Below are 12,300 nucleotides of genomic sequence, written 5' to 3'. Positions count from 1 at the left end.
ATGCAGAAGTATAAATCAGCCTTAAACCAGGCTTTAGGAGGCCATGATGGACAGAGGCCGTGGGCAGATTTGGCCAGGATGCCGGGGTTAAACTCCTACTCTTTTTCCAAGGACATCCTGGGATTTTTAACGTCTCATCCGAAAGATGGCGGTCATTGAGCGGTATAGAGTCCCCGTCGCTCAGGGCCGGATTAACCAATGGGCCTTATGGGCACAGGCCAAGGGGTCCGTGTGCACTTGTGGCCCCTGCGAGGGGGAAAAGAAGCCAATTTCGGGGTGTCTTTTTAGGGTAATTGCAAATAACGCAGTTAGTTGGAATAAGCTGTTCACGGTTTACGCCCAACGATGTCTGATAGACAGAGACAAGATGAGTAAAGAGCAAAGCAGCATTGCAGCGTGAGTGGCGTACCTCGTCACGCGCACAGCAGGACCGTGCAGAGACCGTCTGAAGGGCATGTGCAGGATAAATTTTTTGAAGAGCCGGGGGGGGGGGGGGGGGGGGGGGGTTGGGGGGTGTGCGCGCGTACTGAAGAGCGGTGTTGTCGCGCGCGTTCTGATAAGCTGTATAGTCGCGCGCGTACTCAGACCGGTGTTGTCACGCGCCTACTGAAGAGCGGGACCGAGAGTGTGCCGCGTCGCGGGGGCACTTTTGATCATTTTGGAAGGGCACTTTCTATCCAAGACTAAAAAGGGCATGTGCACTGCACAGGTTGAGCCCTATGTGTGCACGTGCCTGGCGCACAGCAACATCTTTTGACGCGATTGATCATCAACCCGGTTCCTATCCACCATCTGCTGAACTCCTGCTACTTTTCCTCTCCCCATTACTCTTCAGATTGGAAATATATTTATTTTTAATAGGAAGAAAATATTTTGTAAAAAATAATGCAAATGTGATATGAAGTGCCCGTGGGTATTTAATAATGTTTAGCCTATTTCATATGTGTAACAGCATCTAAATAGTGATTATATTCTATAAACAGTTATTTTCCGCCTGGTGTAAAATGTTAGCTGAATGTTTCAATGACTCTATGTCTGCTTCACAAAAGGTACAAACATTACAATCCATATTAAATCTATATCTGAGCAACTAGTAGATGTTTGAATATCTCTAACCCCTCACTAAACATCGTAAATATAAATTCATTCATTCATTTCCTTTCAGCTTAGTCCCTTTTTATCAAGGGTTGCCACAGCAGAATTAACCGCCAATTATTCCAGCATATGTTCTACACAGCAGATGCCTTTCCAGCTGCAACCCATTACTGGGAAACACTCAATCACACTCAATGCACACACTCATACACAAGGGCCAATTTAGTAGATCAGTTCCTATAGCGCATGTGTTTGGACTGTGGGGGAAACCGGAGCACCCGGAGGAAACCCACGCCAACACGGGGAGAACATGCAAACTCCACACAGAAACACCAACTGACCCAGCCGGGACTCGAACCAGCGACCTTATTGCTGTGTTAATCTTTAAAAGACTATTAGTGTAATAAGATAAAAGTATTTTTATAATTATTTTTTTGGGTTTTCACCTTTATTGTGATAGGACAGTGGAGATCTGGAAGGTATGGGGAGCAGAGAGAGAGGAAGGGTCGCCAAAGGACCTCGAGCCAGGAATCGATCTCAGGTCACTGAGAACACCTCAGTACCATGTGTCAATGCACTAACCACAAGGCTACTTTTGTAGGTTGCCAGGAGAAAAGTATTTCAAAATAAATATACATATAAAAAATAAATAAGAGGAATGACTAAAGATAGATTACAGATGTTTACCTAATAAAATAAAGTAATATAAAATAACAAAATAGATTATGACAAGACAATTTCAGAGAACCAAAGTAATATTTAATAATAATAATGAATAATATTTTATTAGCCTAATTATGAGTCGTTATTATCAGTAGTTGTCAAAATAATTGTTTGTAATTCAGTTGCTATCAAAATGGTAGAGAAAATAAAGACAAAATAACAATAAAATAATAAAAATAAACGAAAAATAGTAGCTCATAATGAAAAATAATATTAAATATTTATAAATATTTTTTTATTATTAATAATTATAATACAATCATTAAACTATGAACAATAAATTAATTAACTTTCAATGCAATTTTTTGAATACAAGAAAAATACAACAACAAAAGTTGGAAAATATAAAAAATTATCTTCAAAACAGAAACAAAGCCTCAATCATTAAGAAGAAGATTACCACAGGCATTAATAAAATTAAAATATTAGTATTATTAAGATTAAGAGATTAAGCAATTAACGAAATTTCAGCCGGGGTAATATTAAATCATTTTGTGCATAAACAATTTACAATAACACAAAAAAGTGAAAGAAACAACAACAAGGCAAAGCATAAAGTATACATATAAAAAACAGCTGAAGAGTAAACAATAAACAGATCCTTGTACTGAAAATGTACAGCTAAATTACCAGAGCTTTGAAATGTTTACAGATCTAATACACGGTTCAGTTCCTGTCAGCGCTCGGTGTAATGTTAAAAACAATGGCTGACGTCAGCGGCGCGCGTCCAGCAGGGGGCGCGCGCGGAGCTCTGGTCGGGAGCGCGCATGCCCGTGTCCCGCATTGTTTGGATCAGCTGTGCGTGGATGTGAAACCCCACCCAATGAGGAAGGACGAGCCGTGAGAGCAGCAGCAGCAGGAGCCCGCAGACCCGAGCCGACCGACCGCACCATGATCGCGCTATTCAACAAGCTGCTGGACTGGTTCAAGGCGCTCTTCTGGAAAGAGGAGATGGAGCTGACGCTGGTCGGCCTGCAGTACTCCGGGAAAACCACCTTCGTCAACGTGATCGCGGTAAACCGAGCCTTTCTGCTTCATTTATAGGCCGCGCGCGCGAGGAACGGGTCGCGTGATTGACGCCGCGGGCCTCATTACAGCGGACAGATGATCAGACACACACTCACACACACATCAGATACAGCGTTCAGATCAGACAATACAGAGCTGATACAATGTTTAGAAGATACAGTGTGTCGGACTGAGCGTCGCTACGTTAGATATGCAGTGTGTCAAATCAGAAACAACACATCAGATACAGTGTGTCAGACACAGCATCATCACATACAGACAGTGTAGCGAAGTGTCGAAGCAGAAACTACGTCAGACACACGAGATCAGATTCTATGTGTCGGGTATTAGAACAGGTAAAGAAGATACAATGTGTCAGATACAGCGTCAACACATCAGAAACAGTGTGTCAGATACAGCATCATATATCCGATACAATGTATTAAAGTGTCCAATCAGAAACAGCACATCAGATACAATGTGTCAGATATTAGAACAGGTAATATGAAAGATACAATGTGTCAGATCCAGCCTCAACACATCAGAAACAGTGTGTCGAAATGTCAAATCAGATACATCACAGGTGCAGTGTGTCAGATACAGCGTCATACCAAACAATGTATCAAAGTGTCGAATCTAAAGCTAAACATTAAACACAGTAGATCAGATACAACGTGTCAGATATTAGAACTGGGATTATAGATGATACAGTATGTCAGATACAGCGTCATCAGATACAATGTTTTAGATTTAACAACACATGAAATAGAAGATACAGTGTGTTAGATACAGCGTCCACACATCAGATACAGTCAGTGTCATCTCATACAATATAGCAAAGTGTCGAATGAGAAGCTAATCATTAGATAAGGCGTAATCAGATACAATGTTTTAGATTTAACAACACATGAAATGGAAGATACAATGTGTCAGATACAGCGTCCACACATTAGATACAATGTGTCAACTTCAAATCAGATACATCACAATAGATGCAGTGTGTCAGATACAGCATCATCCAATACAATGTATCAAAGGGTCAAATCAGAAACTTAAGTCAAATACTGTAGATCAGATACTATGTGTCAGATATTAGAACTGGTGTTATAGAAGATACAATGCGTCACATACAGTGTCAGATACAACGTCATCACATACAAAATAGCAAAGTGTTGAATGAGAAGCTAATCGTCAGATACAGCGTGATCAGATCCAATGTTTTAGATTTAACAACACATGATCTAGAAGATACAGTGTGTTAGATCCAGCCTCAACACATCAGAAACAGTGTGTCAAAATGTCAAATCAGATACATCACAGGTACAATGTGTCAGATACAGCGTCAACCCATACAATGTTTCAAAGTGTCGAATCAGAAGCTAAACGTTAAACACAGTAGATCAGATACAACGTGTCAGATATTAGAACTGGCATTATAGATGATACAGTATGTCAGATACAGCGTCATCAGATACAATGTTTTAGATTTAACAACACAAAATGGAAGATACAATGTGTCAGATACAGCGTCAACACATCAGATACAGTGTGTCAAATCAGAAACAACAGATCAGATACAGTGTGTCAGATACAGCATCATCCAATACAATGTATCAAAGGGTCAAAACAGAATCTTAATGTCAAATACAGTAGATCAGATACTATGTGTCCGATATTAGAACTGGTGTTATAGAAGATACAATGCGTCACATGCAGTGTCAGATACAGCGTCATCACACACAAAATAGCAAAGTGTCGAATGAGAAGCTAATCGTCAGATACAGCGTGATCAGATCCAATGTTTTAGATTTAACAACACATGATCTAGAAGATACAGTGAGTCTGATTCAGTAGATCAGATTTAATGATTCAAGTCAGAGAGCTTCAGAACAGATACAGCGTGTAGAAGATTCTGTCAGACTGAGCATCGCTACGTTAGATACAATGAGTCAGATACAGTAGATCAGACTATCTGTTTACTGTTCAGCAATTAAAATTGTCTTCCAGACAACATTAACGGTGGCCAAATTACTGAAATAAAGCACCAAAATCGAATTTAGTACAACCAAATTCAGTGTACTCGTCTAAACAGGAGAATTCTGCCTTATTTTTATCCAAAATAAAAGTATCTAACCTTATCCCCCGCTATCTGATCAACACTGAGTGCATCAGTGCATCCACAGTACACTATATACATCACATTATACATAGCATTTGTATTGTTTACCAGTATAAGATGATATAGAAGACACAATGTGCCAGATATTATATGTAGAAAAGACCGTAGGTGTGTTTAGAATTTGTTTAAAGATCCAATCTGCTCCATATGAACCCTTTAGTCATAATAAAAGTGCTCAAGCCAAAGGAAATAGTCATCGGTTTGAAAGAGGATGGAAAAACCCTCGAAATAAAAATTCTGCCATGTAAATCCATTGTTAAGCAGATTACTTTGCCACAGTTTTGGAAATAACACAGCTGTTCATAATAGTGATGAACATAACGGGTCCTTCACACATCATCTTTTCTTTTTACAAGTGCAGCAGATCAGACACAGTGTGTAATCAGTGCAGTCGACTATAATTACTGTGTGTGTAGCATCATTATCAGTGACAATACAGCATCAGCATAGTGTTTCTAATGACATTTACAGTGGGTCAGAGATGACATCATCATCATCATCATCACAATATAACAACACTGAGTCATTCAATATATAGTGAAAATGAACATGCAGAGTATTGATTATTGTAGAGTTTCAGACGTGTAAACGTGTTTGCGTTTGTGTGTGTCTCCTGCAGTCTGGTCAGTTCAGTGAGGACATGATCCCCACCGTCGGCTTCAACATGCGCAAGATCACCAAAGGAAACGTCACCATCAAGGTCAGCACAGACACGTTTAACAGATGTATAGATGAAGTCGGAATTATTCGCCCACCTTTGATTTATTTTTCTTTGTTAAATATTTCCCAAATGATGTTGAACAGATTGAGGAAATGTTCACAGTGTGTCTGATAATATTTGTTCTTTTTGAGAAAGTCTTATTTGTTTTATTTCGGCGAGAATAAAAGCAGTTTTTTATTTTTTAAACACCATTTTAAGGTCAATACTATTAACCCCTTTAAGCTATATTTGTTTTCGATAATCTACTGAACCTTACCTAATTACCCTAACCTGCCTAGTTACCCTAATTACCCTAGTGAAGCCTTTACATGTCACTTTAAGCTGTATAGAAGTGTCTTGAAGAATATCTAGACTAATATTTTTTGAGAGCAGAGATGTTTCATGTATGCAGGTGGTAATGAGTTGTTTCTGTGTGTTTTCCCCACTGTAGTTGTGGGATATCGGTGGTCAGCCGCGCTTCAGGAGTATGTGGGAGCGTTACTGTCGTGGCGTCAGCGCTATAGTGTGAGTATAATATCTACCATCTCGACACACACACAAGCGTCACGTGTGTTCATAACGTCACGTGTGTGTCCTGCAGGTACATGGTGGACGCAGCAGATCCAGAGAAGATCGAGGCATCGAAGAACGAGCTGCACAACCTGCTGGACAAACCACAGCTACAGGGCATCCCGGTCAGTAGAGCCGCACCAGCCGTATCTAAAACACAGCATCACCGTCTGTGTGTCTAACCATCTGTCTGACTGTCTGTCTGAACATCTGTGTGTTTATCTTAGTGTCTGACCGGTCGTGTATCTGTCTGTCTGACTGTCTGTGTGTTATCTGGTCGGCATTGTCTGTCTGACTGTCCGTCTGACTGTCCGTGTGTCCGTCTGTGTGTCCCTCTGTTTGTCCGTCTGTGTGTCCGTCTGTGTGTCCGTCTGTGTGTCCCTCTGTTTGTCCCTCTGTGTGTCCGTCTGTGTGTCCCTCTGTTTGTCCCTCTGTGTGTCCTTCTGTGTGTCCTTCTGTGTGTCCGTCTGTGTGTCCGTGTGACCGTCTGTGTGTCCGTCTCTGTGACTGTCTGGCCGTCTGTGTGTCCGTCTGACCGTCTGTGTGTCCGTCTGTGTGACTGTCTGACCGTCTGTGTGTCCGTCTGTGTGACTGTCTGACCGTCTGTGTGTCCGTCTGTGTGACTGTCTGACCGTCTGTGTGTCCTTTGGCCATCTGTGTCTGTCTGTCTGTCTGTCTGTCTGTCTGTTTGTGTGTCAGTCTTACCATCTGCGTATCCGATTGTCCGTTTGACCGTCTTTGTGTCTGTCTGATTGTGTGTGTCTGTCTGACCATCTGTGTATCTGATTGTCCCTCTGACCATTTGTGTGTCTGTCTGACCGTCTGTGTGTCCATCTGACTGTCTGTGTGTCGGTCTGACCGTCTGTGTGTCCGTCTGACCGCCTGTGTTTCCGTCTGACCGTCTGTGTGTCTGTCTGACCATCTGCGTATCCGTTTGTCTGTCTGGGTGTTCGTCTGACCTTCTGTGTGTCCATCTGGCCGTCTGTGTGTTCTTTTGGCCGTCTGTGTGTCCGTCTGACCGCCAGTGTGTCTGTCTGACCGCCTGTGTGTCTGTCTGTAGGTGCTGGTCCTCGGCAACAAAAGAGATCTTCCCGGAGCTCTAGATGAGAAAGAGCTCATTGAGAGAATGTGAGTTGTAATTTATTTTATTATTCAGCTCATTTTAATGTAAATCATTATTAAATAGAAACAAAAGTGCTAGAATGCACATTTTAATAAAAGTGTTCATCTCTATTATAAACAGCATATTTGTTTTTGTTTGTAAATGCGCACACGAATCTTTAAAGATGTCTTTATCTTGCATTTCATTTTCAGAAGTTCTCTCAGTATTTAAAACGTGTTTTCTATTTAGTGTTCAGTCATTGCGTGTGTATAGCTCTGACTGAAGTCTGATGGTGTGTGTGTGTGTGTGTGTGTGTGTGTGTTGAATCTCCAGGAATCTGTCGGCCATCCAGGACAGAGAGATCTGCTGTTACTCTATCTCCTGTAAAGAGAAGGACAACATCGGTAAGAGACGCCGTTAAACACTCTCAGAGCTCACACTTTTCACAGATAAACAGTTGACAGAACTACTTCTCACTGCTTTCGACACTAACTATAGCTATAATGACTGTCTCTGACTTTAAGAAGTGACGTAAATGATTACTATTATTAATTTAACAAAGTTGCTTGTGACATTGACAACCATATTACATAACAACATAGACATAGCAGTAGATTTCAACCTGCCAACATCCTACTGTCCTTAATAATTATAGCCAGATTTTGCAATTATATATATATAATATTACATTTAGCTTTGGACGATGAAAGTCTCGTCTTCATTTTTGCTATATAGTATTTATCGTTTGTGAGTGTACTGTCTGTATGCTGATAATGACGGATATATTTAAACAATTCTTTTTATTAAGTAAATAATTACTGTAAAATAAATTTAGAGATTGTCATGATGTTGGTGCTTCTTTACGATGTTTTTAATCATCAGCGAGTTCTGTGATTGGCTGCTCAAGCTCTGTTTGGGCGTGTCCTATGCTAATGAGCCTGTTGTATGTGTGTGTGTGTGATGCAGACATCACACTACAGTGGCTGATCCAGCACTCGCGGACCCGGCGGAGCTGAGGGCGAGGCGTCTGATTGGAGGAGCTGCGTCATGTGATCAGCTGTATTCCATTATAAACAAACGAGCATCCGCCCCTCCCCCTCTGTTCTGATAAACTAATCAACATCATGTCCATCGTTTGATTTTTCAGTTTTTACTTGAATGTGCTTTTTTACGGTTCGTCATGACGTGTTTGGTCTCCTCGCGTGCGGCGTTCTGCATGTTTGGGAACGAACCAGCGCTCGGCAGTACGTTCGCGCCAACCTTGTTGTTTTAATGTTATTCCAGCGTTCCCAGAACATTCCCAGAGAATCTGCTGATTGTACGCATTTAACGAGATGGTGAATCTTAGCATCGTTAGCTTATGTGTGCGATCTGGCGATTATAACATCACACTGTTAGCCAAGGTCACATGGTGTGCGTAAAATCTTGTAGCATAACAAAATCTGTCGTTTTATCGGAAAGCACACGAATCAGTCCGAATGAAGGTTTTATATGTTTTCTTTGTGTCGCCGTTGCGTGCAGAACAACATCAGTGTTTAGACGATTCTTTGATCCCCGATTGTTCGTGAAACCATATCAGACGGCAAACGCTGATCTGTTTCTGTTCGTTGCGCTAATAAAACCGAATATCGTGCGAATCTCTTGGTTCCGAACGCTGTTCATATCGGGGAGAAATGAAGATCTTGCCATTGTTTTTTCCGCTTTAATTTTGTTTACAGCTTGTTTCGTTTTTGTCGCACATGTGGACGTTTTTGGCCTAAATCATAACGATTTATAAACACGTCAGTAGTTTATACATATGTAAATTGACATATTTTTTCATTCTTTATTTGTTTTTGGCATGTTTTTACTCATGTTTTTCAGTGTTTTTCAACTGGATTATGTAAATAGCAACTTAAACCAAATGAGATCTCCCCTCTGAGCATTACAGTGTTTGTCTTATTGTGATTAGCATCCTACGATAATAATAATTATAATAATAATAACAATAATGATATTGAAGAAGACTCCACTCATATTCACAGCAATCTGAATGAGCGGATTGTGTGTGTGAGCGATTGTGTATGTGCGCGCGAATGCCGTGATGTAGACTTGAATAATATTTACGTTATAAATGCCGCAGGTTTTTTCTGTTGATTTTGCGCAACTGCTAATCATTTTGTATTCATCTGCACTAATAATTTGATTTTCTGCGTACCATGAGTTCATAATCTAGATGAGTTAGAACACACAAGACGACAAATCGGCATGGCTAAGCTTAAAAGTGGATGTAGCAAATTCATGTTACGACCCACGTTACAATGGTAGTTATTTTTATTAAAACTGCTAACATTTTAGCATTATTGTCGTTGAAAAGCGACAACATAGGCATTTACGAAGTCAACGAAATTGATGTAAAACAAAATTCGAAGTTAGCCAAGTGAAGTTTGTAATTCGTTACAAATTCGTTATCATCATAAATTGCTTTAAATGTAATAAAATTTATAAATTTGTTGATTTATAACAATGTAATTAATTAAGTCATATTCATGGCATGCAACTTTGTTACATTGTTAGTTTCTAAGTGCCCTTTATGTCATAAAATGATACATTTTTAAATTATAGTTGGCCGACTGTCATTTTGTCGTGTTGCGCAAGTCGATTTGACACTAATTGCAGAACACTAGATTTTCTGCTCTCATTCATCGTGACTTAAGCTCATCTGGCCTCTCGTGACATCAGTATGTGTTTATTTGAATATTTTTGTGTGTACTTAAATGTGGCCAAAAGTTTTTTTGTTTTGATATGTTGGGATTCCACACTGGTTTCCCGTTGCATGGCTCATTATGGGATGGAGCAGGTTGCCATAGTTACTGTATAATCAGAGTGTGATTGGACTGAGCTCAATGACGTTTTTTTTTGCTCCTGTTTATATATGGACCCCACAGTACCTTTTTAAAGCAGTCACATAACTACAGTTTCTGTACAAGACTCGATCACTTGAGTTTTACATTCGGGATCTTTCTATTCTCTCGTACTCGCGGTGATAACTGTACATGTTGTTCTTGTTATTTACAGATTATTTAAAAATGAAATTAAATGATTTCCCTCTCAGAAGTGCTGCTGGCTCTTTCTTCAGTCAGTAAATTTGGGTTGAATTCAATAAAATTGGATGGAAATACACTGTAATGTTGATGGTAAAATAAATATGACATAAGAGATTGTAGGTTTTAGTATGTAGAAAGCTACATATGCTGTATCTATATTTATTTTATAGACAAAACACCACAGAAATACCAAGTGTATCATCCCACAATGCATTGTGTATTTTAAAACAAAATGCATTGTTACATAGTAGACGTGTACTGTGAAGTAAACAGCGAGTCACCAGCAGAGGTCAGTAGAGACCAATGTTTATTTCATTAAGTATTAAATAAAATCTCTCCAGTGCAATTTTTGCACTTTAGGTAAACTTGTATGAAGTCTAAACTACAACAAATAACAATACATCATAAAATCAATTAAGACATTAGAAGTTTGTTTATCTTCTAAAATAATAAATAAACATCTGATTTAAATAAAATTACACAGAAATAACAGAACGTCATTCATGCTGAACAATAAGATTACTATGGAAACTATGTTTGGTTTTAATGAGATGTGTATTGGTTATGTCTCCAATTTACTTATTTATTATTTTGATTATGTAATCTAAACTTTTATTATTTAATTATTACCCTCTTTATAATGTATTAAAACCCTTCAATTCTAATGGAATATGTCTCAAAAAGCACACTATTAAAATGTACTGGTTTTAACAGTAAAAATTTGACCATTTCTGTTTTTTATTGTAGTTTTAGCGGTGTTATGTGGTGGTGTCTTGTATTTGCAGCCGGGATAACGAATGGTATTAATATTAAGTCAGAAATAATGAGACAGTTTTGTCTTCTGAATTATTAAATAAACTTTTTCAAAACTGAAATGACAAAAAGAGTGTTTCCGCGCGTGTCGGTTTAAGTCCAGTCAGCGAGTTCGCGCTCTTTTTTTAAAATTTAAATTCACTTTTTAACGGACACACATAAACTCGTAATTGCCGTTCCGTTGGTGGATTGAAGTTACGGTCTTCATGAAGAGTTTGTCGGAGCTCGTTCGCCCCTCAGACCCCTCGCTGATGTTCGTTTTGGACCGGGGCTCCTCTGCTCGGATGTGGGCATTGTGGTGGTCATGGAGACGCGGACAGCAGCCGGATCTCCAGCGGGGCTGAGCGGACACACACCGGCCTTCCTGCCCCCGCGGACGGTCGGTTCCGGGAGCCCGCGGTGCTGTGGAGCGGCTCTGAGGGACGGTTTCCACGGCGATCGGTCAGAGATTCAGTCTACTTAATTCAGGACAAAACAAACAGTGTCTCCGGGAGCGTCAGGACACACACACACACACAGAGAGAGAGAGAGAGCTTCAGATTGAATTTATAATAAGTCCGGTTTATTTCTTCACAGAAGGTCTTTAGCTCAAACAACTATAGCAGTTTATACTATTATTTTTGAGCCATATTGTAGTAAAATTCAAGTTTATTTGTAGCTATAGCGCTTATTGTATCAAAGTGGCCTACTAATAACCTTAACTAGTTAATTTGAATTAAAATACTGTGTGTGTGTGTGTGTGTGTGTGTGTGTGTGTGTGTGTATTTTTCTATTTACAACTCTTTGTTAATGAAAGCTCCAGCATACTGTAGTATTAACTGTAGTGAACTGATAATCTCTAATAAGTGCTATAGTTCATATTCTAGTAAATCGAGGTGGATTGTAGTTAGGCTTGGGCCAGTATACGATTCTTCTGACGGTATGATAACCTTGGCCAAAGATTTACCGGAATTGGGATTACTGCTCTAAAATATATTCTTTTTAAATGTCAGGGTAAAAACAAAACAAACAAACAACAAAAAAA

General features: G+C 39.7%; 1 protein-coding gene across 1 annotated transcript; it reads left to right on the top strand.

The window, feature by feature from the left end:
• Positions 1-2,613: 2,613 nt before the first annotated feature.
• Positions 2,614-10,470, top strand: arl8a (ADP-ribosylation factor-like 8A). Its single transcript, NM_001200020.1, has 7 exons — positions 2,614-2,832; positions 5,625-5,705; positions 6,157-6,230; positions 6,307-6,400; positions 7,336-7,403; positions 7,711-7,781; positions 8,344-10,470. Exons 1-7 carry the CDS (start codon positions 2,710-2,712, stop codon positions 8,391-8,393), a joined length of 561 nt encoding a protein of 186 aa, NP_001186949.1. The 5' UTR covers positions 2,614-2,709; the 3' UTR covers positions 8,394-10,470.
• Positions 10,471-12,300: the final 1,830 nt, after the last annotated feature.

Source organism: Danio rerio, chromosome 22 (genome assembly GCF_049306965.1).
Source record: "Danio rerio strain Tuebingen ecotype United States chromosome 22, GRCz12tu, whole genome shotgun sequence".
In the NCBI taxonomy this organism is placed as follows: Eukaryota; Metazoa; Chordata; class Actinopteri; order Cypriniformes; family Danionidae; genus Danio; species Danio rerio.
The sequence above is the reverse complement of the archived record's forward strand: the minus strand, read 5'-3'. Positions and strand labels throughout refer to the sequence as shown.

Excerpts from the sequence above, each read along its gene's own strand:
- arl8a (NM_001200020.1), top strand. The coding sequence starts at position 2,710 with ATGATCGCGCTATTCAACAAGCTGCTGGACTGGTTCAAGGCGCTCTTC. Across the intron at positions 7,404-7,710 it reads AAAGAGCTCATTGAGAGAAT|GAATCTGTCGGCCATCCAGG; the intron begins GTGAGTTGTAAT and ends TTGAATCTCCAG. Across the intron at positions 7,782-8,343 it reads TAAAGAGAAGGACAACATCG|ACATCACACTACAGTGGCTG; the intron begins GTAAGAGACGCC and ends TGTGTGATGCAG.